The sequence below is a fragment of the Platalea leucorodia genome, assembly GCF_965183815.1.
Source record: "Platalea leucorodia genome assembly, chromosome: 7".
Lineage (NCBI taxonomy): Eukaryota > Metazoa > Chordata > Aves > Pelecaniformes > Threskiornithidae > Platalea > Platalea leucorodia.
In genome coordinates, this window is record NC_138829.1 from 73,471,992 (window position 1) to 73,498,096 (window position 26,105).

The 26,105-nt window shown below is 50.2% G+C and overlaps 1 protein-coding gene across 1 annotated transcript; it reads right to left on the reverse strand.

Annotated features, from left to right (window-relative positions):
• Positions 1-9,575: 9,575 nt before the first annotated feature.
• On the reverse strand, positions 9,576-25,870 carry INCENP (inner centromere protein; the record flags this gene model as incomplete). Its single annotated transcript, XM_082318172.1, has 17 exons — positions 9,576-9,790; positions 10,534-10,693; positions 11,901-12,014; positions 13,542-13,629; positions 13,922-14,094; positions 14,634-14,756; positions 15,535-15,655; positions 16,044-16,153; positions 18,473-18,607; positions 18,694-18,811; positions 19,135-19,186; positions 19,744-19,822; positions 22,068-22,101; positions 22,270-22,321; positions 24,314-25,095; positions 25,534-25,647; positions 25,731-25,870. 17 exons carry the CDS (start codon positions 25,868-25,870, stop codon positions 9,576-9,578), a joined length of 2,610 nt encoding a protein of 869 aa, XP_082174298.1.
• Positions 25,871-26,105: the final 235 nt, after the last annotated feature.

Consider the following 26,105-nt stretch of genomic DNA (forward strand, 5'->3'; position numbering starts at 1 on the left):
CCTTCCGACGGGGCTTCTGGGAACGCTCCTGCCTTCCCGTTCCTCCCCAAAGAGGGGAGCAACGCCGAGCGGCGGCGGCAGCAGAGCAGCAGCGATGCCCTGCTGACGCGGGAGGCGTCCAACAAGCGTGCCCGCGGGACGGGGCGGTCGCTACGCGTGCCCAGGCAGCGCACGGCAAATCACGCACACCGACTGGTGATGCTGGCCGGCCGTCGCCGAGAACAAGCCCTCCTGAGAGCAAGGCGCCACGGGCACATCTTTTTTCTTCTCACTTTTCCCCTCCCAGGTGACGCTGATCAAGCCCCGGGCACCCGCTCCCACTTTCGGACTCCGACATTCCCTCTAGGCAGCTCCTTTCCCGCGGGTGTCTGACCCGCTTGCTGCATCCCCCTGCTTCTTTGTTGTTGTTGATGTCACAGAATACAGGAATGTACAGTTGAACACCTGGGATTTGTGTTTCGTGTCTTACTTTCCGGCTGTCCCTTAACCCACGTGTTCTTTCCTGGGGAGGGCGAGCTGGGCCCAAGAGGTCTGTGCCGCGATCGCGGTGGTGGAGGGCAGTGAGAGAGCAAAGCTCTCGTTTCGGTCGCTCTGGCTTCTCCAGTCGAGGGACCCCCTGTCTGCAACAACCTTCTTTTTGTTCGCTATTACTTTATAGTGATCAGTTACTAAGCAGGGAGAGACAGAGGAAAATAAAGATATTCAGTGAGTGGTTCCCGGTACCCTGAGCTTTGGTGTCTTGCCAGCTCCTGACAGAGAGGGAATCCCTAGATTTATGTTGCCTTAGGAATTGACAAGGCTCTGAGTCCGGAACAGAAACATTAGCAAAACGTTTACGAAAAGATCAAAAATACAAAAACATTAAAAAAAAAAAAACCCTCTGTGAAATTGAAGGAGCTGCTAAGCCTTTCTGAGGATGCGTATTTATTTGGCTTGGCCCCGACCTGCAATTTGCCACAGCAGCTTCTTGGGAAACACCAGAAAATCCACGTGAAAAACAAGCAAAGCAACTGCCGCCTGGGGAGCCCGTGCGCTCGTAGCCATCCAGGGAGCAACCAAGGCTGGGAGCTCGGACTGGTTCCCGGGATGAAACTATTTCTAGAGGATTTTCTTTCCCCCTCCTTCGCTTTTACGCGTGCAGCTGCAGTTGGAAAAGCGGTCAGCACGGGGAGAAAGCCGCCTTGGCTGGGGCGCGATTCCCGCCGGCCGCTCGGGGCCGAATTGCTGACCCGTGCGTGTGTGCGTGTGCGTGCGGCGGGTGAGCCCGTGTATCTGATAGTGCTGCTGGCTGGCCTCTGTCAGAACAAACAGCGTCTCCGCCTGACAGCAAGGAGGAGAAAACGAGACCTTTATTTACCAAAACAGAGGACAGAAGCAGTTTTGAAGCATCATCTGAACTTGATCTGGACCCCCGTGTTACCTCTGAAGGAGGCAGATCTAAGCTCGACTGGCAGGTGACCGGCTGCAGCACCCAGCCCGCAGCGCGGCAAAAGCCCTGCCAGCACCTGGGCGTCTGCGTTTTGTCGTCGCCGTTTCCCCGGAGGCGCCGGGCGTCAGCAGCTGGAAGCGGTGGAGAAGCGTTGTCAGCGGCTGGGTCCGACGCTTGTGCATTCAAGCCTCTGCCCGCACGAGTCTCTGCAAGAGCAAGCGGGAGCAGTGAGCGCGGGCTGCCAAACGGCCCGTGCAGAGCAGAGCCGGCCCCGGCTGGGGCCGGGGCTCCGGATCGCGGCTGGAGCCCCCGGCAGGGCTCGGGTGGGGGCTCCGGCTCCCTCCCGCCGGCGCTGCCCGGGCCGGGACGTGCCGCCAGGCCCCGCGCCAACGCCAGCGCAGAGCGAGCGTCGCCTGCGCCCGACCCTTGCTCGCGCCCGGCAGCTTGCTCTCGCCCCGGCTCCGTTCCGAAAAACGCGGCTGCGTGAAGCAGGCGCCTTCCAGCGGGCGCTCGGCGCGCCCGTCCCTTCTGGGCGAGAGGACAAGGATCGCGCGTGCTGTGGAGCCGTCGCTTCTGCACGGTCTCCCAAAGCGCGTGGGGGCTTCGCGCGGGTGCGCAACGGGGCCCGGGGCCGAGGGGTGCTTAAGTGAGGGTGTCTGGGTGCTGCGTGCCCAGGTGTGGTACGCGGCTGCCCAGTGAGAGGCGTTTCTGGGGACAAGAAAAGGACTGAATTACCAGCAGAGCGAGGAGGGCCTTTACGTGCTGAGGAGAAAGCCCGTCGATACATTCCTTCAACGCGGTCAGAGCGGCTCTGGTCACATCATCGACTTTGTACTGAGAAATTGGCCCGGCGTACAGCTGCTCCGCAGAGCCTTCGAGCAGCGTCTGGAGAAAGCTGGGGACGATCTCATGAGCAGAGCCAGCCCCTGGGGTACGAAAGACAACGTGGAGTGCAATGAGCAAACCCTTCGCCTGCTCTGATCCAGCCTCTACCCTCTAACCCCCTCCACCCCCCAGCGACACCCAAGTCACACCGAGTGTTTGCAGAGCGCGTTCCCAGCCTTGCAGGGCTTTTTTTTAAAGCTTTCAGAGAAAACAGGCTGCCACGGCAGGAGCTGCTCTGTGGCACAGGTCCCTGGGTGGAATCCCACCGGTCACGGACAAGCTTCTGCCTGCCTGGTCCTCAGCCCTCCTCTCTTCTGTCTTCCCTTCTCTCTCTGGATCCAGCTTCTTCTCAGGCTTTGTGGGATTTTTTTTCTCTTTTCCATGCACCTTTGCTCCGTACGTTATTCCCTGTTCTCTAGCCAGATACCAAAAACCATTCAGCTCCCTTCTCTGAATATGTCTGTGTATTCGTCACCCTGGTTACCTGTAATATTCAGTAATTACATTTTTCCTCCTGTCTCTGGAATTGTCAGCATTTTAGATGAAAGTAAACTGAAAATGTTTCTGCTCTCTTCATCTCTTTTCTTCAAGTCCAAACCTTGTTGCCTTCTGATGTCGTACCTGCACAACTGCCTAAAAAGGCTGATTTTGAATTTACACTTAACGTGCTGTTCTTCCAAGACCTTGCTGGGTTTTCCAGGGCTACTCGTGCAATTTGATCTCCTTTCCATATTCTCTTTGTACGAGTTGTCTTGATTTAATCACTAAGCCTTGACTGAAAAAAAAAATAATCATCAGCCTGCTAAGTTCTGTCCCTTCTAGTAAAATTCTGGGGTTTTTTCTCCTTTTATTGTTCTTAATTTATGGGGTTTAACGTGAGAGCCACATTGATTGAAATCCATGTACTTCACCTGCTTTTATAAAACCCTTAGGTTCTTCAGCTGACGAGGTAACGTGGAGAGCGCAGCCTGCTGCTGCCCACCCTGCCGTTCCTCCTACGCCAATTGCTGGTAGCTCCCTCCCGGCGGGTAGCCTGGGAGGGCTAACCGGGCTGCGAGCTCGCCACCGCCCCCTCAACGCGTCGCGTCACGGCTGGGTCCACAGGCGTTTTCACCTTCCAAGTTTACGTCGTTCCCCATGTTTATTTTCTGGTTTCTGGCCCTTTGGCCTCCGTGTTGCCTCAGAGGAGGCTCCTTAGTGGGCTCAAGGAGCCAAGGCTGGAGGTAACGGTAGGTAACGGTAGTAGTTACCCAGCACTGAACAACAGAGTAATGGTGGGTTCTTTTGCTTACGGCTGAGTCCCCGCGCCCGATCGAGTCGCTGGAGCCAGCAGGACGATCGTCTGACCGAGCGTAGGTGCCGGGCTGCCATGAGGCGCGTCGTCACCGACTCACCCGGTCCCTCGAGTCGAAGGAGAGCCAGGGTGGGTACGCGAACACTGGCCATCACCGTGCAGAGACCAAACTGAGTCGGATGAACCCTGCTCTAAGTGTCCAAGTGAAATAAATTCTTGGATACCTTCCACAAGCTGCTGTGGTTGGTATTTTCTTCTTCGTCTGACCTAGCTGAATTTCCCTGTCATCACCAAAGCCTCCGGTGCCGATCGAGGGGGCTGCGTCTCTGCCGGCAGGGACACGGCGTGCTTTCTCGGCAAATCTTAAACGAGGCATCAAGATGCCTTTCAGTTGCTTCCTAGAGTAGTTTCTACCGGGGGTTTTAATGGCACTCTGAATAGTTTGAATACTTTGTGCAGAAGTTTAATGAGTTCAAGGTTTTAAAAAAAAAAAAAAAAAAAAATTTAAAATTTAAAATTCTCTTTTTTTAATTGGCAAAACTTACCAAGGGAGCTGCAGAGCACCACGGCGATGAGAAGAGCAACAGCCAGCTTCATGGCAGAGCGCGCCGTTCTCTGTCTGTCGTGTGCCAAGCTGGGAAGGCCAGCGAGCGCCCTTTGGAGCCAGCGCAGGGACCTGGGTATATATGTGGGGACGGTGCAACGCGAGGGGAGGAATGGGCCCAACAGGTCACGCAGCTGCACTAAAACTGGATCCAGGTCATGCTTGTTTATGAAGCGAGCAGATGACAAATGTGGGTGACCTCTGCTTTCCTCGGCTGCTGCCGTGGGACCTGGAACAACGAACATCGCGCCCCGTCAGCGAGAGTTCGCGCTGACATTAGGTGCGGGATGCGTGGGCTCGGGAGCTCAGCACGAGGAGTGAGATTGCTCTGTCCCTGGAAGATGCAGAACCGCAAAATCGGCAGCCAAGAACCTGCATCAGGCCATTTTATCCAAGGCGCTTTCAAGCTCATTTGTTCCAGCCTTCTGATGTGATTTCATGCAGAACTGCTGCCGCTTCTCGTGCAAGAGAATAATTATTCTTCTATTGTTTTCCTTGCTTCTCTTCTATAATTCCAATTCTGCAGGGACTAACGTGTCTTTTTAAGTATCCTCATCTGTGGTGGCCTGGAAATACATATATATATGAAAAATAGGCTGATGCATGAATGACAATAACCACACATTAAGGAAGACCATCTTTCAAAGCTTCTATACAGCTTAGCAGCTGCTCTCGGCCAAGCGTGCACTGCTGAGGCATGGAGAAATGGCCTCCGTGAATGCCCAGCTGGCAGCTGCATCAGACACGTTGATAATCTTTGGAATAATATCACAGCGTCACTCCTGAACTTAAAAAAAAGTGAAGCACGTTTTTAAGGTAAAAATTCAAGGACGGTTGGCCAGCTGAAGCAACGTTCGGCGCAGATGGCTGGTTCTTGAGCTGCAGACCTAACGCTGCTGCTCTCAGAAGGCCTCCGAAGGCGCCCGCCGTGCCCGGGCAGCCCCGCTGCGGGAGGCCGGAGCAGGGCCGCGGGCGCAATCCCACCCAGCCCGGCTCTCCGTCTCGTTCCACCGAGGGGGTCTGGCCTCCTGAACGCAAAATGACCACGGAGCATCGCAGGCTTCCCGGGACGCGGGCTGAGCCCGTGCTTTGCATTGGGGCTGTTCGGTTTCTAAGCTGCAAGTCCAAGGAATTCAATTTAAACGCTCCCGGGAGGTTTTCCCACCGGCTGTCCCGGCAGGAGCTTGTCCTCATTTTTGCATCCCTGGAGTGGATCCCCCTGGGAGTGAACAAGGGTGCCCTTGAAAATGAGGGGTTTTTTTCGTGCTCTTTTAAACAAAGAATGTATACAATTCTAGTTTAAGAGTGTGAATTTCAGATTTGCCCCGATTAGCGACAAGCAGCTCAGCAAGGGCTGTGATGAGCGGGAGGGGAGCGGATCCTTCCCTGGCGTACGCAGCCCGTTATTGTCTGCTCGCTGGAAGACACGCAGCGCCCGTCCCCGCTACGGGGACCCGCCGGCGCTGTGGGACGATGGCACCGCACCCAACCCGCCCGGTTTTCTTGCTTTGAATATGTTCGGACTCTGAGCATAGGCAATTCTCCGGGCGCAGGCACTTCGCCATCCCCAAGGAGGCCTCCTGGCAGCGGTGCCCGCGTCGTTCTCACTTTGTACCGCACAAGCATTAAGCTAAACTTAATTTTTTTTTTTTTTGCTTCCCTTTTATTTCTTTTCTTTCCAGGTGCATACAACCTGTACGCTTTTGCAACCATTCTGCGTGCCGTTCCCCGGTGTCCCGCAGGCACGCGCGGCTCAGGCCGCGACAGGCGGGGCCGCGGCTGCAGAGCACGACGTTAGCCCAGGGTCGGGGGCTACAGGGGAGCCCCCAAGCCTTCAGGGGAACGCACAGCTCGACCTTCCTACAGGACACAACCAAAGACAACCGCCTTATTAGCGAACGTTTGAGGCTGCAGGCGCACAGCAAAAGGCTTAACAAACACAATGTTCTGCAGGCGAGCAGCAGCAGACCCTGGCTTGACCTGCCCCGGGGGATTGTTCGTTTGTTTGCTGTTCCCGGGGCCGGTGCTGGGCGCAGTGCAAACACGCGCTGGAGGAGAGGCAGCCACCTGGGCTCGGGGCAGGAGCAGGTGAGGCGGAGAAGGCGCTCCTGGCACCGCGAAACGGAAAGTTACAGGCAGAAACTAGAGAAGACCCTGAACCAGGCCTGCGGCAACACCCAGACCGCGTTTCCAGCCACCCTGCAACCCTTTCGTGCTTGCTCGGCTGCCAGCTGCGGTTTAGTGCCGGCTGCCTCGGACGGGGCCGTTCTCCTCGGGCACGGCCACATCCTCCGAGGAAGGAGGACCCAGAAAGGCATCAGCCACAAAACGCCGCCGCTGCGCTCCAGCTGCGGAACAGCCACACGTGCTGGGTTTAATGTCATTCAAAGGAGAAAGGGTACTCGGCTGTCTGATGTCGGGAAGGGAATGCCAGAGTAAGTCCTAAGTGTACGTGGGCAGGGGCAACGGGAAGCGAAGCTCAGTAAGGCTTTGGCTGGGATGCCAAGCTCTCATGCATGCTTAGAAGTGATTTTTAGTAGTTCTATTTACTTGAAACTAGCTTTTCTTGCTAGATTTCCAGCACCTCTGAGCCCAAATAGGATTGGGATCCCACCTGAAAACAAACCTGGAGGAAGCGCTTTGCAACGTCAGTGATCCTGAGGACGTGCTGAGGCCCTGGCTCACGTTCCTGGTCCTGATCGTGTGCTACCGAGACCTGGTAAGAAAAGTCCCCATCTTTTTTTCTTTTCTTTTTTAAAGTGCTCTAAACAATGGTGAACCACGACAGCTTAGCTCAGAGGGGCTAGCTGCTTTTTCTACGTACCTGCTGAAGTCTGCAAGACGTCGTCCCACTCTGCTTACCTTCAAGGAGGAGCCTGGAGCATCTGACAGAAGCACAAATCTCAGGTAATTTTGTAATAAAGAGTTAAATGGCTCAGAAGCGATACTGTGACTGTTTGCTTTGAGGCCTTCTTGAAGCCAGAATCTGCCTCGTCGTTGCAAGTCATATCTGATGGTGAAAGTCAGAGTTACAGATTTTACCACTGTTACTAAGCTGAAGTGGTCCTTGAAGGCTGGAAACGGCTTTTCTCTTGGCCAAGAATCTGCCCTCTCAACCTTTTGTCTGGCTGTTTGAATTCCCAGTATTCCTTTTTCACAAAGTATCTAGCACTCAGCGTGATTAAAGAGATAATGCTAACCACCACCCCACCCTACCCCCTTTTTGGACTCGTCAGTAACTAGAAAAGAAAATACATTATCAGATTATTGGGTTTTTCCCCCCAGTGGAATAAAGCGTTGCAAATTACTGCTGGCCAGGTTCACACACTTGGGAAATACTGCTTCATGCCTGCCCTCTTTACCCCCCATGGCTCCCGCTGGGCCCTGGCTGCAGCGACAGGCTCGGTGGGTCTCGCCATTGTGTCACCCATGCGTTTATCAAACTTCTCCATAAGTCAGAACGGGCAACAGAACGCAGAGCTGATTCGGAGCCGGGGGGCGGAATAACCTCCGCACGCCACCAGCAATCTGTCTTGGACAACAGCAGAATAACCGGGGTTTTATGGTTAAGACTGTCTTCACTCGGGAGCAACTTCTAACATCTGCCTGTGCAACACCTACTGAAATCCAGCCCGCAGGCGGGAGGCCCAGCTCAGGGTCAGGCACTGTGATGAATCCAGAAGAGAAGCCCAGAGGAGACGATTTAACTCACTTTTATCAAACTGTCAGACATTCAAATAGCATTCGACTTTAAAGTTTTTGCCATTCCCACAAGCTTTCTTACAAAAAGGTTACGTTCATTCTAAGATACAAAACTCAATCTACAGAGCATCTCTCAAAGTACAGTCATCTCGCAGATATAAACACTGATCAATAGCATAGCATCTAGCAGGCGACGTATTTAAATATAAAACCCCACGTCATTTTAAAGACATTTGCTTACAAAGAGTTCATTAACTGTATGCACAAGGAAAGGCAGACGTCTCCTTACACATTGTATAATCTCCGTACAGTGTTTTTTTTTGAAGGACCAAGCTGTATGTACATAGAAACGGTGTTCTTCAGTCTTTCGCGTACTGAAATCGCAGCCACGAACACTCCCCCATCTTTAAAACAAATCAAGCCACAAGGAAAAGGTGAATCTGAGGTAAGAACCATAGAGGTTGCCTAATTTGCAGAAGACAGGCTTCCACGACAACCCACAGAAACGAACATCACTGTTTCCCTTAAAATCTGCCGGTACGTACTGGTCTGAGAGCTCTGCCCTCTCTGGAGGGGAGCTGGTTACAGAGAAAACACAGGCGGCTGTGCCATTTGCAAGTCAAGTGTAGAAAGAATGAGTAAAACACCAAGTGCTCTTGGCACTGACATTCTGAGCTGCTACTTTGCTGTTAAGAGGAAATTGTTTTGGTAACAGTCCATTTGACAGTGCCTTATTGAACACGAAGTGCAAAACAGGCCTAGAAATAAAACCAGCTTTGATGCTGAACAAGTGAAACGGCCAAGAGGAGAAAAGAGCAAGACAGGGATTACGGTTAAACTCATCCTTTCGATCTAGTCTGTGCCACAGACACGGAATTTAAATTAGAGAAACAAAGTTCTATCAGAACCTTTGTACAATTTCTCTTAACAAAGCCTAAACCAGCACAGCCTGCTGCTGCTACCTGGGTACTCCTGGAGACGGGATTATACGGAGGGTCACATCTCTCTCCAGCAACTGAAGAAAGGTCAATAAAATCCTCAGGGCATTTCAGCCCGAGCTGTAATAACACAAGTATCAATCTAGCTTCTGCACGTAATTGCACTCGATGTTGGCGTCGAGTGTATTACTGAAAAATGAAATCATTCTGCCATTTGCAGGAGATGATGACGACCACACCTGCTGATGTCTTGCTTCTGGAGAACATCAGAGGTGCACACTGGGATTTTAGCCGAGAAGAGCGCCGGGGTGCCCAGCTGGACAAGTACTCGGCTTCAGCCACGAGGTGGGCAGGGGCAGCACGGCCAGGCAGCGTTCACCTGCTGCTGGCAGCTACCAGCAGGCCTGCTTGGCTGAAGGGGGAGGATCGTACAGCTTTAGGTGATGCACTCTCGTGACCTAAAGGTCTAAATCTTTGCCAGCTTAAAGCTAAGGGTAAAAGGAGATGCATCTTTCTGAGGCAGTATCTCCCAAAAGCCTGCTGTTTTGCCTAAGTTTGAGAAAATAAGCCCTGAAAACAGAAAATGCAAGAGGCCCAGTAAGAGCTGACATTTATTCAACGCTAATACCTAAAGATTTACAGATACTGAACAGTAACTCTTTTCTCACCTAGAGAGACAGACACGCAAACCCACTGCTCCGCAGGGAACAGCCCCTGCCCACCTCAGTACTTTTTCAGGCTGAATGGCAGACCTAGAACCGATTTGGCACCTGGAAATGGCGGGGAATTCCACACCGCAGAGCTCGTGCGCTTGAAGTAGCGCGGTTTGCTTTTGTAAAAGATGTCCTCCAGCTTGGGGCTTGCAATCACCCCAAAGATCGCGTCAATATTGGGAGGGTTGTAGTACTGCCGGACTACAGCTTGGGTAAGCTGATTCCCTGGAGAAACAAAAGATTAAATTTTCATTAATGTTTTTAATTGAAATTGCTGTGTAGGCTGTTTGTTTGCAATGTGTCCCTACTCTCCTCATCTCCAATCACACTGAGATCACAAATGGGAGAAACCCTGCAGTATCTGAGGATTTAAAGCACCCTGTTTAAGCCTAAAGCTCCAGCATAGATCACTTGGAGGGCAAGTATTGCGTGTACTGAATTCTGTCCAGGAACTAGAATAAGGTTGCAAGAGGTGAGGTTTCTCAGCTTCTCTTCCTGCAGATGCCATTAGTTTCCCCGTGGCTTCTTAGCTCCCCTGGGGTAGGCAGAATATGAAATTATGGAACGGAGTATTTCACAGAACCAGAACAGCCGCCCGTCTGGAGCCCAGCCAGTGACATCTGGCATTACTTTGCTTTTTAAAGATAAGTCGGTGTCAAGCAGGCTCAAGGCCAGAGCACCAGTTCATAATGACTCCGTTCGCGCTGGCAGAGTGACACTAGCAGCTCTGTTAAGGCAGTTTAAAGGAGTGTTGCTCCCCAATGTTGTCCCATGAAGCTCCCCAAGTGGCAGAGAAGCCCTTGTCTCAGCGCTCCGGCCACGCTGCTAGAGGTTAGCACTTTAACTGCAGCATGCAAGTAGGAGGAACCGGGCAAAATCTTAAACCAGGTCTTATTATCCACTGGAGCAAAGCTGCAGTAGGGTTTGCTGGGGGATCTCAGGACAGGTTTCAACCTGCTAACACATACCAGTTGCCCAGGCGGGGACGGGCTTGCGAGGCTGGCTTTCGTCATCAGTAGAGTCATCGCTGTTCAGATCCAGTCCGTAGTTGTCGGGATTTATCGCGGGGGGCTTTCGCTCTTTCTGGGCCTGTGGAGTCATCTCGTAGGAATTGCAGGCAGGTGAATTCTAGAAGACAAATATATTCCACAGGCATTAGATGCAATAGTGCTGCTACGCTTCTGAGTCGCGGTGAGACGCTTGTAGCCCAGAATACCTCAATATTCCGCCTCTTGCTTTACTGCGTAACTGCACAACCTGAAGTTTGGCAGTCCTGAAGTTTTGACCCGAGAACTTGACCCAAGTTCTAAAGTTTTGACCCAATTACAACTTTGCATAGCCTTCTCCTGTTTAATTAGGCTGCTTAATTGGCTATGTATGGCATGAACAAGCCAGCAATACAGGCATCGAATATAGACACAGCAGTTCCGTTCCGTTCAAGCAAGGCTTAAATGGAGTTGTTACATCCTCCAAGCTAGAGCCGAGTAATGGGCCTTAAATACTCTTCAACCAAACTTTCAGGCTTGTTTAATAACATTCAACTGCATATTACCTTGTAGAGAATACGCACATATCAGCTCCAGACAAACTATCATGATTTTGATGGGAACAGCATGACTGAGGGAAATGCAAGTGATGACGAAAAACTTAAAACCGCGGATTTCACTAGCTGTGAAACACGTCAGTCCTTAACTAGAGGGACAAGTATCTCTACACAGCTGGAAACCGTTTTTCTTCCCCATAAGAGGCTGCCTTCATGGCTTTGTGTCCATTAACATTAACTCATATTTCACTGGTTTTGCATTTAAAGATTAAAATGTATAGCTTTGGAAGGAGATGAAGATCCATATATTGGCCTCCAGTGTTCAAGACGCGTACCTGACCTCCAGGATCGTCTCAAGCTCCCTCGGTAGCGAGGCACAAATGCAGTACTCTTCCACAGACTCTGCTGCCATCCTGTGGCTGTTCCCAACTTTGAGCTTAAATAACGCTATTGCAGCACTGCTGCTGCCTGGGAGGTCCAGCCAGCATTTATTTAAAGAGCTTAGAAAGGCAAGGCAGCTTTAACAGCCACTGCCTTATCCTGACAACAAGAAAATCCTGGCAAATACTCTACTTCCCTCCTTTTCACTCCCCAAAGGTCGATTAAATACTCAAGGCCACCAGGAGTCAACCTCAGATAACCAGGACAAAAGCTTACCGAATCCCTTCGTTATTGAAGGGGAATATAAAAAGCAGAGGGTAAAACCGCCCATCGTGACAGCATGTCAGTGCTGGAATCAAAGTTCTCTGATGTCATCCCTTAAAGAAATTCCACCAGAGAGCACAGAATTACCTCTTTGTTTTCTAGGTGCTGTGTTTGGGCTATATCTTTAGCCTTTTGTTTGTCTGGCAGTTTCTTCTGTTCTTGCTCCTGCCTCTTCATCTCTACTAGCCTCTGCTCCTCCTGCTGGCAAGCCGACATCACAAATGAATTAATCTTATGAACTAAGCTACGCTGTTCATCCAGGGATCCGGTTTTTTGATATGCAAAAAAACCATCTAAGCATCTAATTGCAAGTCTTTGTTACTTGTGATGCTAAGGAGCACTTTGAACACAGTGCAGACGGTGAACAAATGCAATGCAACAGTTTGAGCTTTCCTCACAAAGCGGCACAAATTGGCCGTCCCATCTAAGAGCGTTAGTTGCCTTCCTCCCATAATGCAATGACTTCATGCTTTCAAAAACCTGCGACTGACTTTATCTTTAGGATATCAACATCAGAACCCAGGTGACCATCTGCGGACAGAAAAGTCTGTGCTACTGATCTTAGCCTCTCTTTAGATTAATAAGCAGTGTTTTTAGAGGCCAAGTCATCCCGTTGTACAGTAACTGTCCCACTCAGGTCAAAAGAATCTCACCCTACGAATGCTTAGTTTTTCCTGCTGGATCTCAAGGAAACCGAGAGGCTGCTAACTCAAACAGCAGACATCTAAAATTAAGCGAAATAAACCCCACCCAGTGTTAACAGCAGGACGACTTGTACACAGGTCTACCCCCAGCTGCCCGTCAACTCCACAAAGCTCACTGAGAGGGCGAGGAGCTCGCCGGGATCCCCACCAAGGAATTCGGCTCCCTGAAGGCAGCTGGAGAGCTGCTGTCAGCCTGCTAATACCACAGCCCTGCTAAGCGGAGTGACAACGATTTCAGACAAACATTGGACAATTTCCAATCAACTATTCCAACCTCCTGTTCTTTCGCACAAATCGTCTCGCAAGTGCAAGTTGTAACAGACCTTGTATAAACCAAAAAGCAGCAGTCCAAACAGCAAAGGGTTTGCTACCAATTCCCAGCAATTATTGTGTGCAAATCCTTCAGAAGGGACATTCCAAACGCGACCTGAACAACACCTGTGGGCTTTAGCTCTTCTCCGGTGAAAATGCATGCTGCGAGTTAAGCAAAAACCTGAGCCTATCCAGCTGCAGTTGCTTTATTCAAATAGCAGGGACTGCCAAGGCATCAAAAGTTCCCTCTTCAACACCATGAGCAAAACCACCTGCTTAGTTAATCCATGCTGGCATGTCTGTTGTAGAAAATAACCTGACAGTCGACAGTCTGTACTTGTGGTTCTGCTGAAGGTGGCACAAATGTAAAACTGAGATGTTGCTTATGAAAAGTCTGGGATTAATTATTGCTTGATATCGAGAGGTACAGATACACCAGGGCACAGAAAGGGGGAAAAGCCGAAAACCTCACTTCCATTCAACGTGTGCGTTACCTGCCCTTTCTTCTTGCGCTGCTGCCATCGAAAGAGCGCAAGCATACCTTCTGAAACGGACGGAGGACAGACTCTGGGTAAAAGCACCTTTGGTTGGCTCAAGTTCAGAAGTGCAACTGGGCAGGGTTTTAATAGCTTCACAGCTCAGCTGCTAACAGTAACAGCTACTGAAGTCCGATCCGTGTGGCTCTACCCATCTACAAAAAGAGAGTACTTACTTTCTTCTCTGTCTCCTTGTGGAGCTGTTCTTTAGCAGCCAACGCTTCCTTCTGCAGGCGAGCAGCCTTCTCCTGCTGCTCACGTAGCCTGAGAATCAAAGCAACAGACCGTTACTCTCAAAACCACCCAGGGCACCCTCCCACCCGGTGCCTGCTGCAGCCCCCCTCTCTCACAGCTTTTCGGTGCACTCCCCACCACACTTCCCACATTATCGAGCCCAGAATTTCTGCTTGGCAGCTCCGTACACCTGATGGTCCAGAGTTGCACCAACAGCACAAAGTAGCTCTTCGCTGCTTGGGCCTCTCACTAGTGCCCTCTGTTCCTGCTTCTTTTCAAAGTCCCAGCACAGAATTTAGTACATAAATGGATATTGTCTTACCTTTCTGCCTGGATCCTCTCCTGTTCCTTCCTCCTCTCCAGCTCTCTCTCTGCAGCCAGCTGTTTCTCTCTCTCCTGTTCTGCCTGTCTCTGCTCAGCAATCTTCCTGGCACGTTCCTGCTCCTCTTCCTTCCTCTTCTGCATCAGCTCTTTGTGCCGACGTTCCTCCTCCTCCTGGTAAGCCCAACAAGGCAATTACCCACCTTACATCATACAGAAACAGGCTCCAGAACAGGGGAGCAGGAACACCTTATTTGACCCAAGTTTCTGGCACCCATCGGTACACAGCAGGGCTGAAGTCCCCGCGCTTTCAAGGTAGGTGCATCATCTCTCCAGCTGTTTCAGTGCTGGCCTTTCCCTGCCCACAATGTGCCCCAAAGGGCCTAATGGCCACCACGCTCTGGATCTCCGAGAGACAGGTTTAACTGAGAGAGTTTAATACTTGCCGATCCACAAATTGAGGTCTTTAGTAAGAATCTGCCCAGAACTGCGGAAGAAGCGTGGGTCACGACCGCCACTAACAGCTTACAGCATATTGCAAGGGGAAGCACCACACTGCGGAGGGCTCTAAGGACAAAGCCTCCTCGCTACGCTAATTTTCACTCAGTTGGTTCGTGTTAGTGCCCCCGCTGGGTTCCTTGCTCACAAAGACCATGGCAGATTGCGGCCATTCTAATTGCACGCAGGACGACAGGATGGGCTCCAGCACAGACCTGCTGCAGTGCTTTTTGTTTTCTGGCCTCTTCATCGTGCCTGCGCCGCGCCTCGGCTTCTTCCATTTTCTTGGCAGCTGCTTTCTTCTTGATCTTCTCTTCTGCCAGCCTTTCTTCCCGCACCTAAGACACGCACACAAGCTAGGTGAATACCTAAGTCTCCGATGGGACAGCTCTCCCTGCATGTGAAATATCAGAGCAGTGAATCCCAAGGATGCAGAGCTCCCACCCTCTCACGGGGCAAGAGCTCCCTTTTTTGCCACCAGGAGCTAATGGGACCTGTGCTTTATTTTAAAAAGGTAATATTTAGGGAAATTACCTTCTTTTACATCTCCACAGGAAGAGATGATCCTGTTCTGGTATTTATAGATCTAATACCACAAAAGCCATCAGAATATATTCTCAGAACCATGAAATAAGAAAAGCAGCTGGAGATAATTAAAGCAGACAAATTACTGCTACGGTCACATGCGCAAATTATCTGAAAGTCTCAGATACGAGAAAGGGCCGGAGGAAGGATGTTTATTTTCACCTCTCCATCTATTAGTCAGATGGGAGAACAACTTCAAGTAGATAAAGCCTCAGGGCCATTAGGCTGGCTTTATCTACTTGAAGTTCTTCTCCCATCTGAATAACAGAGGCTTAATAAAGCCCATTTAGATTCATAATTCTGGAAAATAAGGGTTTTCATCTGCCATTTGCTGTAACCAAGAGAAAGGCAGTCACTCAGAATCACCGAGTTTCTGGAAAGTTCTTTAGTCAACTGTTCTCCGGTTCATTCTCCAGATTTCAAGCAGCCTCAGCTCCTCTCCTTCTGGAAGGCACACTCGTGTGGCATCACAGCTACCTCAACAGATTATTTATTCTCCCAAATAAACTCTATAGGTATATTGGGCCTTACCTTCTCAGTCTTCTCATCAAACAGAGCTATCTTCTGCTCAATGCGCCTTTTCCTCTCTTCCTCTATTTGCTCTGCCCGTTCCCGAGCTTGCAGCACTTTGCGCAGGCGCTCCTCGCGCTTCCTACAGGACACAGGGCAACGTTAGCACTGTAGTCCAGCTAGATGAGCTCCTTACAGCTCAAATACAAGGCCAACAGACACAGCTCGCGGGCAGCAGGAAATTCAATGAACCAAGAACACCATTCATTTAAACATTAGCAATATTTTTAAGCTCCATCTGAGACAGAGGACTTAAGACGAAAAGCTGAAGAAGCAGTCAGCTAGGAGAGCTAACTTTTCATTAGCATTCTAGATAGATACTATGAGAACAAATGCTGTCTTTGTGGTGTGAGAGCAAGCCGACAAGAATTTTTGCTGCATGTATGGGCTCTGCAAGATAGAAGACCTCAATATAGGGACCTACAGGCGCAGAGAGAGCAGTCCAGACAAGGCAGAAAGCATATACTCACAGCTTTGCCTCTTCTAGCCGCCGTTTCTTTTCTTCCTCCAGTTTTTGTTTTCTCAGCTGCTCGGCTTCTTGCTTTTTCCTCAGAGTCTCTAGCTTCTGTCTCTCCTTCTCCTGAGGTGGATTGAAATGTGATTATACCCATACCTGCCAGGGCTTCCTTCTACCTCAACTTGCTCAGGTTAAGTAAGGACCCAGAGATAAGACCAAGGAACTGCAGCCAGAACCAAGTAACAACCAGGTAACAACCCTGAAACAGGGCTCAGGTAGCCTGTGATGTGGTCACGGATGTTTGGGAGCAGACGCGACGGAAAACAAGGCAGGGGTGCTAATCTTAGAGAGCAAGAGAACAAGCTGGGAAGTTGAAACAGAAGCATCAGCTCCTGAAGTCCAGGCAGCTCCCGCAGAGACGGCAGACAGAGAGCACTGCGATTTATGCTGGTAAAAAGAACGAAAAAAGCAGCGCTAATGCTTGGCAGTGAGACTAACTTCCTGCAGCGCGCAGGGGACAGATGGTGCTCTAGGAAACACCTTGCTTGCTTCAACTCAGAGCTCCCACTGGCATCTTTGCTTCCCACAAAGCTTTATCTCCTGGTAAACCACCACCAAGTAGACAGAGTGCTTACAGCGTGTTTTGAGCACACAGCCAGCCCCATATGTCATCTAGACAGAAACGCAGGGCATTTTTCTCATTTTTCTGAACAGTCCAGCTAACTCAGCCTAAGTAGCCTGCCAATTAGAAGAGCAGGATCCAGCCATCACTACAGTCACAGCAAACAGATTAAGATACACTAATTTAATGCCAGATTTAATAATGCAGATGCCTAATTATGACAGGCCTGGTCTTAGCGCAAACCCACTGATAAGCACAGTGAAATATTCAAGTGATTACCTTATGCCGGGCTCCATGTTGTAAACGATTAGTGTTCTTAGTATCCAAACTGGCTAATTTAAAACTAACGACTATATCTTATTGCTCTGGTGCTATTTAGTTATGTTTAGCCCCCACACAGAAAAAGTCCTGAGGGGAAGTTGCCCGCACTGAAATGGAACCTAAAATATAACATTCAATGAACTGACAGCAACAAAGGACGCAAAGAGTCAGAAGCCTCTTTTCTCATCTGTTAGCTCCTCTGCCAATGCAGACGCTAACGGCAGCAGGAACACCAGTGAGACTGAAGCCCGAGTCCCTCACTGCTTCCTAAGGACGGACTTCTCTTAGCTGGAGTACAGCAAGACTCCAAGCAGCACAACCGTGACAGCTTTAAGCGATACGAAGTGGTTTTGATATCAGGCTGCCAGATATAAGCTAGATGCAGGAAAACCAGTTTCTGCAGCATGCCCTCCTCTCCCTCCCCAGCTCTCCTGCAAGTGAAAACAAGCCCTAGAACTACCTTATTTTGCAGGCAAGTTGTTGGGTATTGGAAGTACGAGCAACCTATGCTCGGCATGCCAGCTTCGAGCATGTCCCTAGGCGCAGCCACGAAGCTACGCCCTCGGACTTGCCCGACACTGCCAGAGTGCTTTTCTAGAATAGGAGCTACAGCTCGCTGGTTGAAACCTGCTTTTCCTTGAGCACTGACTTCTCTTCTGCGTTAAATACCAAATCTAAACGCAGGTCAGGTAAGAGTGAGGGCTGCCCATCAGCGACGCAGGTAGTATTCCTACTGCAAGTCCAGCCCATGTAATTAGATGATCATGATTTATGACCGGGTGTAAGCAGAACACAGGGAAAATGAATGCCCTTTGGAAATCTAGAACCAGATCTTCTCCAGCCCCATCCACCCAAGCAACCACTGTTTGGGGTACAGGAGCTTCCCCTGTGATGCTGTAAACTTCGCGGTGGTATCGCATAGGTAGAGGCATCTGCCCCCAAACAGCAAAGGTGCGTTGTTTGCCTTTGCTGGCTGCAACAATTACACTACACTGAGAAGATGCCTAGTAGATTTGGACGCTGGCGTACTTGTCTCACTGACCCAGCAGTCTCCTATTCAGGACAGCCTCATGTTTCTTCCTGCTTCAAAGGTCTGAAAAACCTCAGAACATCAGAAGTTTGGATTTAAGAGGCATTTGCTCAGATCTCACTCATTAGAAAAGTCCTAGAAAGGAGACTTTGGATGCGCAGCCTTCAGTTACATATACACCTCAACTGCAGCATTCAAAATCCCCTCCATTTTCATTTCCCAGTTTTCCTTCCCAGCTGTTACTTGCTAATACCACAGAGGAACACTACAGTAATAAAGCTTAGAGTCCAAATTAGAACTCTTTAGGAAGCTGCCTAATCACAATTTCATTTAGTTTATGTAAGTGTGAACAGACAGCTTAAAGTTACTTCTTAGTTTAATATGGGTTGAAAAGTTTCTTTCACATCTGTGCTTTAACTTAGACACTCATCAGACCATCACATAGTAGCTTACAACGGTCTCGTCTTACCTTGGGATCAGACTGGAGAGGAGTGTTGTACCTGATAAAAGATTTTATTACTCCATTTCTCCCCACGGAGCTTGGCGTCATGAGGAGCTGGTTCTTCTGCACAGTGTGCAAAAATGTTTTGAAAGGACGCACAACCTAGGAGAGGAACGACAAAAACAATCTCAGGAGCGTGAGTAAGAAACGGGTCTTGGTGAAGTGCATCAGGGTTACGTGGATCTTACTTTGCTGGCTGGAAAGGTAGGGGATGGGGTCTTTCTTCTGGGAGGAGAAAGCCCTCCATCTTCTGCGTGCTGGTTGTCATAGCGCTCGTCCACAGCTCTTTTGTAACTTGGCTTTCTCCTGCAAGAAAGCTACAGTCCATCATCCATGGCAAATCCTCCTGATTGTCTCAAAGTCAGGTTTAAAAAAAGGTCATAAAACTATCCTAGCTTAAAAGATATTTCATTGTGTATGCACCAGTAGATATCCAATAAAAAATTTCTAATGTGACAGAAGATACAAATTAAATCCTCTTCTCGTAGAGGCAGAGAAAGCTTATTGCAAAAGTTTCATGGTCACAAAAGACTGAAGCCATTTAAGGGTGTTTCAGTGTTGAACCTGCTTTGAACTGGACTACGGATCTCCAGAGGCACCTGCCAACCGGAATGATTCTACGAACATACCTGGCACTCTGGGGTGGTTCCTGGATCTCCCTGTTCTTATTTAAGTTGTTTTCTGAAAGAAAACATAGTTACACAGTTAGTTCTAGCAGAAAAAAAGTCCCTTCCAACACAGCTTTGAAAGCAGACAACAGATTTAGCAGCTTACTAAATAGCAAAAAACCCTGCCATGAATTATGCACAGCAGGACCTTTCTTGCTTTCAGCAAGCAACCGCACAGCGCCATTCAAACCGAGGAATACAAAATAAAGCAAAGCTGTCTAAAGTAATCTGTGGTATGCAGTCTGCACTAATGCAATGCTGTTGTGTTCTGCACAGATACAGAGCAACTGCTTGCTTCAGAAACGGGGTTCGGCTAGGCCTCCCATAACCTGGAGAACACGCATCCCTCCATCTCCATTTCTGTGCACTTCCCAGGGTGGAAAACAACTCCAGCACACAACTTCCTAACTGCTCATCTCTTGAAACAAGTCCTCGCTTGTCAAAGATTAGAGGAGTCTTTCCGACTGGGCTCTGAAATTAACTAGCCAATCTTGCAAACTTCCCAGTCAGCCTCCCAACAAAGTGATGACTTTCATTAAAATCCTGCCACAAAAACCCTCTGGAAGCTACCGTTGCTGCTCGTCTCCTGCGGCGGTTCGTTTCTGCTGACGGTTCGAGAGCGAAGTGACATTCGCGGACTTTGGGGATTCTGTGGGAAAAGCAAAGGGATTTCAGCACAATTCGCACACAGAAGCAGCCAATTACTGTTTCAAATCATGATGTCACTCTGACAAGGATGCTGTCTGCAATATTACCAGAGAATGCAAAACCACGTGCATAGTGTAAAGTATTGGTGCCAGTGCCCAGAGCGAAGCCCTAACCTCCAGCTGTGAAAAATACCTCGGGACACCATCCTGGTAAATTCCCTGATGTCGTGCCACCACTAGAAGCACAGACGTTAACAGGAGGCAAGTATCTGCAATGAGGGATTGACTGCATAAACTGAACAAACTCATAAACTATTAAGGACAAAAGCATTTCAAGTTGGAAATCTGTTAGTGCTTGCTGGACTTCTGGCAACGTCAGGCAGCGCTCATTTTCCTTAGCAGTGATGAATGGACAAACAGGGAGACAGCAAACAGCTCATTCCCTTGATTGATCTGTTTGTTATGAATGCGGTATGCGTTGCCATTTGCTGCCTTTGCACTTACACCGATACAAAACTCCGCTGCGATAATGGTTTTATACCCCTGTGAGAGAGCAGGCAACGGCTTTTGAAACCTGCGCTCCGCTAGCAAGACAAGCATTAACTCCACTCCCCAAAGCCACGCTGGCCAGCATGCAGGCTGGCGGACACAAAGGAGCTGGGAAGACAAGAAAGAAGCATGGAAACTTTAGCCTCCCCAAATGCTTCTGTAGCGTCTTATCCTACGGGTAGGTATAGGAAGCATCTTGTAGCCTAAGAGAAGGACATAGATCTAATTAATCCGAGATCAGGCCTGAGAAGAATCTGACCTTTAAGCAACAGCAGGCATACAGGTACTGTCTTTATACGTTCCTATAGACAAAGGTATTTTCTGGTTTGAGAAGGTTGCCGAGTCCCCACATTTCCACGCTGCTCACAGCTCCCAGAGGAAGGCTCTGGCAGAAACCAAACCACGTTTGGTTTGCCAGGAAAACTGCTGATCGACAGACAGGGCAAGGTAACCTGGTGGCACAGGCTAGGGACGGGACAGGCTACGAGGTCCCGCTCCCAACAGCAGTGGTCCAGAAATAAAAGATGAGGCTCAAGGATAGATCAAATACACTGCACGGACTAGACTGTATTTATAAGCGCATCAGGGTACAGAAACGGAAGACACGACTCCGCTATTCACAATCTGTGAAGCCGTTTGCTCATTTTTCTCTTCTCTGCATTTTCCCTTAAAGCTTTTCTACAATTCTAACTCAGGCAAGCTAAAAACCCAGAGGCACGAGAAAAACTGAGTTTATCTGAACTTTTGCAGATCTACTGACAAGCACGGCCATAAAAGCATGTATAAGCCTGTCCTTGCTTGGAGAAGCGCTTAAGGCCACAGAGCTCCGCTCCATTAATTCAGTCTTTGCTTACTGAAAATTATTCTGGACAAAACGCTGACATAATCCTGGGATTTCTTCCTCAGGAGGGCAGTGACAATTGTGGAGGGATACCTTTTGATCTGAATGATATTTACAAATTTCTGTCGCTGTCTTAAGAGAAACTGACAAGCCTTGAAAAATTTGCAGGCCTAACGAAAAGGTCAAAAGAAGCTTTAAAAATACAGAAATAGCAATAGTGTACAAACCCTGTCCAACTGAAAAAAACTTCCCTGAATTATAAGAGGGTTATTTATCTGTCTAGAGTCAGGATTGAATTTTCGTACAACTGATCTCTAGCAAGAGCCAGAAAGCAAGACTCAACTCTGAATGCCAGCAACAGCAAGGTCGGTATTCAGCGCTGGTGTGCATCAACCCATCATTGACACTTAAATATATTTATGCAAAATGACAGAGAGAACGCTGTTTTCTAGTCAAAGCTAGCCTTGGCTTTGAAAGCATCTGGATTGTAACACCATACTGACAGAACACCTCTGCTTGCATCCAAAATAAGCCTTGGGTCACATGTGCTCATTTTCCAAATAAAACTTTACTGGGTTTTGTTTTGCCGATTTTGGAACATTGTGATTAAAACAGACTCGACAATCTCAGACTTTCTCTAGCCTGTGTATCGGAACCAGGGAGGCCATGGGTAGGCTCATGCACGTACGTGAGCTGAGCGCTCTATGCCTTCTCCAGTCAAGTGCTCTGCAGCAGGTTGACCGAGTCCGGCCATCTGTGGCCAGAGCTCCCCAATAATAAATGAGAGGTGTATTCAACACATTTTGCTCACAAGTCCCTACAACCAGAAATACGTTTAATCTCTGCTCCAATCTTACCAACTTGGACGGGGTACAAGGTCCAGGAGGAGGCCTAGGGAAAAAAAAAGAAAGAAAAAATGCAGCCATGTTTAATAACATCAAGGAAACTGGGCAGCCACTTGTTATCTGCAAGCAGTGCATTTTATACCAAGAACGCCACTGTAAAAAAATCCTCCAAGCAGGATATTAAGGACAAAGAAATATCTTAAAGTAGTCTCACCCAGTTTTGACAACTGTTTCTTCATCCTCTGGCACCTCTCCAGAGCTGGAGACTGCAGGAAAAGAAAAAAAAGCCAGCGCTGTAACGTACAGGTGCGGGCCAAGACTCTTTGCAGGAGCCAAGTTCACTCCAGGCTGTTGTGGAGGCATTTGCGCTGCCGCCTGGGTTACCGCCCGCAATTCAAGCGCACGCTGCTACAAGCAAGGGCAGCTGAATACACCGAAGTAGCACTAGGGAAAACGCTGCCTGCAATTTTAATATAAGAAAACAGATGCTTTCAATTATAGATGAGTTCAAAATGAGAGTCAATGAGCTTACATTAAGAGTGACTAGGTTTGGGCTTAGACTCATTTTGCAGGGCCACGTCCAGATATTAGCGGTAGTTAAAAGCGGTGTTATTTACAGTCGGAGCGCTGCTTCCTGCTAAGCGTTCCGGCTGGCTCAGCGGTAGCTGGCTTTTAAGTACCAGCACAGCCGGAAACTGCTGTTAATTATTAATAAGGCGCTGTAGCTTCAGCCTGAGTGGAGGACGCGAGCAGACTTTGTGCAGTCGGAGCGTGCGAGCACGCAGTCTGCTCCCACACTTCCCTTGCAGACGTTATGGAAGGAAGCGCAAACACAGGCGCTGCACGCGCATCCAGTGCAAGACGTGGTGCACCAGAGACACGGCAGACACTCTGCAGCCAATTAAGGTGCTCTGGGCTTTCAAGCATTAACGAGCTTAACTGGAGCCACCTGAAACATCTCAGTTCCTCTCCTTACACCCGGAAATTTTGACTAGCCAGAAGAACAACCGTGTCAAGTAGTGCAGAGGGAAGAAATAAATCCTCCCTTAAACCTCCCAGGTAATCCAGATCCGAACTACGCAGCCTGGTCATTTAAACTGGGTAGATAAAGCTTCTTCAGTGCCTCTTCAAGTTACAGATGAGACTTCCCTGCGGTTTCATTTTTTACTGAGGGAGCCCTCAACACTGCGCTTGGACACTCACAGAGATCTCCACACGACCCCGTTACCAGCACAGGGAACCCTGTAATGGGGACCGCTGTGCTCTCGTTCTGCAAAAACATTCAGCTACAACAGTTAAATTGGTATGGAAAAAAACCACTAAAGTGCTTCTCCAGATACATCCTTCTACAGCAAAAATGGGATAACTCTTCCAGAAAAGTCCGTTTTGTACAGCACAAATCCCACACAGCTAGTACGCTGCAGATGAGCCCACCACAGGGACGTTACTTCGGCTGTATGAGTTCTCCCTTCAAACCCAGAAGTACGCTGTGCGAAACAGCCAATCTCTCCGCAACATCAAATCACGTGGAAGAGGTTCTCTGGCGTCCCCTGCATTTCAGGAGCCATTTACTAGTCCACCACTTACTAGCCACTCCTTTCCCTCAGCTTGAATAAAAAGAGAGGGTATAGGCATCGCTTTGTTCTCCTGCACTAAATCCCATGCTTGCATTCCGGTAGCACAGAAGAACATTTAAATCAGTTTGTCCTTCACCCAAACCTGCCTCTATTGCAAACTGCACAAGTTTGGAAGGCTTTTAATAAATTTACAAAGTTCAGCCTCAAAAATTCCCTTCTCAAAAGAGAAGCTCTAAAACTAACAGCCAGATTCTGTTTAAAGAGCAGTGAATTTGTGATAGCTAGCTCATCTCCCAGAGAACACGCAGGCCTCTGTGAGAGCCCGTAGCCCTCTGAGGCAGCCACAAGCCCCCCTCGCCAGCTAGTTTCCTTTTTAACTTTGCAAACCACCAAACTCGGAAGACATTAAGGCTGTTCCCCCAGTTGATTTACAAGGCTGAATTCATAGGCCACGAACTAGCACCATTACCTGGGTTTCTCTAGTCACATAGGTCTCTAGAAAGCCAGTTAGAGCATCCATGCTTAACTGCAGCTTGTCCGGCCTAGGAAGATCAGCTGCTGCACCCAAACTGAAGAGGTAGCCCCATAACATTGTTTTCCTTCAGCAGCAAAAAGCAGTAGATCAACAAAAAAGAGCAGGAACGGTGCCAAGCAAACTCAGCTGGCGATATTCAAACTTACCGTCCATGCGACTGGAGGACACCGATGACTTTCGAGCTGCCTTCCTCTTGATCATTGTCCTGGTGATAGATTTCCGGATCATGCTTTCCCTCTTGCTGGCCAGTGAGTACTTCTCTGCCAAGGAGGTTCTGCGAGTCATGGACGTTTTACCCATCAGGCTTCTGCGCACTGAGCGACGGCTCTGCCTCGAGCCTGTCGGCGTCCCTGGGCTCTCCCTTATGCGCTGGGACGGCTCCTTATCAGACCCCTCTTGTACCTGAGCAGAGTCATCTCCCTCCTCCAGGCTCGGCCCTTCGCTTAAGATGACTGTACTATTAGCTGCCTTTGCTGTCTGCAGCTTAGGCACAGCCTCGCTTTCTCCTGCATCATTTGCCTCAGGGGTGCGAGGGACCATCAGCTCAGAGGCTGCAGGCACATGCGGCAATTTGGCAACCCTGCTCTCCTCGGGAGAGCCATCACCTGAGCTCAAGAGGATGGTCATGGAGAGCTGCTCTGCTGGTTTAGATGCACCCTTCTGGAGGTGCATCTCTGCGCTAACGCGATCACTGACATCAGCTTCTACGAAGGGAAACTTCCCTTCTACTTGCTGGACAGGAGGGGTCTCAGGAACGACCTCTGAGCTTTTAGCAGATGTTGCAGCCTGGGATCTTGTCACACGTTGAGGTGGAGAGACTTCTTTGGCTTGAGCCCTGATTAGTTCCAGGTTTTCTTTATTTCGGAGCCGTTGAGAATATCGCACGGAGGACACCAGTTTGCGACTGCTGTTCCTCCTTCTAGATAACCTAGCGATGGGAACAGCGCATTAGACTGGAGCTGGATTCAGGAACAGACCGAAGCCATTCCGTGCACAAACGGGAACGCGCAAAGGAACGAAGCTGAACGTCTGGGACGAGCCCCTCCAAGAGCTGCACGTACACAGAGCTGCGGAAAGCGGCTAACGCAGAAAGTAGCTAACGCACGCAATCGCTTTAGAGTGGAAGAGAGCACGAAGAAGCGCAGAGGTACCGCAGGGACCCGGGGGACAAACTGCCATGTTTTCAGGGGACCCGCGGTGCCACGGCGCGCTTGTGCCAGCAGGCAGCGAGCCCCGGAGCACGGCGCCCGGCCAGAGCCTACCGCAGGGATGAGGGAGGGAACGGGACGGGGTTACCCCCCGCGGCCCTTGGCGGGGGCCCGGCCCCAGGCGCGGAGCGGGGCCGCTCGCTCCCCGGCGGGCCTACCTCTTCCTGCCCGGCTCCTGGCTCTCCTCCTGCAGGGCGGAGAGCCGCTTCCTCCGCTGCCGGTTCTTCTGCGACGGCGTCTTGGGCATCAGCTCCGGCTCGTCGCTGTAGTGGCTGCGAGGGGAAGGGGAGCGGCGGGGGGGTCAGCGCGGGGAGCGGCCGGCAGCGGCCCGCTGAGGGCGGGGGGGGTCCGGTACCTGCTGAACATCCTGACCGCCTCCTCGCGGATCTCCTGCAGCCACACCAGGTCGGTGTCGTCCACCTGCCGCAGGAACTCCGCCAGCCGCCGGTTGCAGACGGCCGGCAGCTGCGCCGGGCCCCCCGCCGCCGCCATCATCGCCTCGGCCGCCCCTGCCCCAACCGCCCGCGCGCGCGCCCCCGGCCCCGCCGCCCGCCTGGAATTCAAATCTAGCGCCCGCCTTCCGCCCCGCGACGTCACCGCCGCGCCAGCCTATCACCGCCGCGCCGCTCCCCCGCCCGCCCTCCCCATTGGCTGCGAGGCGACACGGGAGCGCTCAAAATCGGCTCCCCTCTGCTCGCCGGTCTCTGTGGTCGCGGAGGACTCGGTTTGG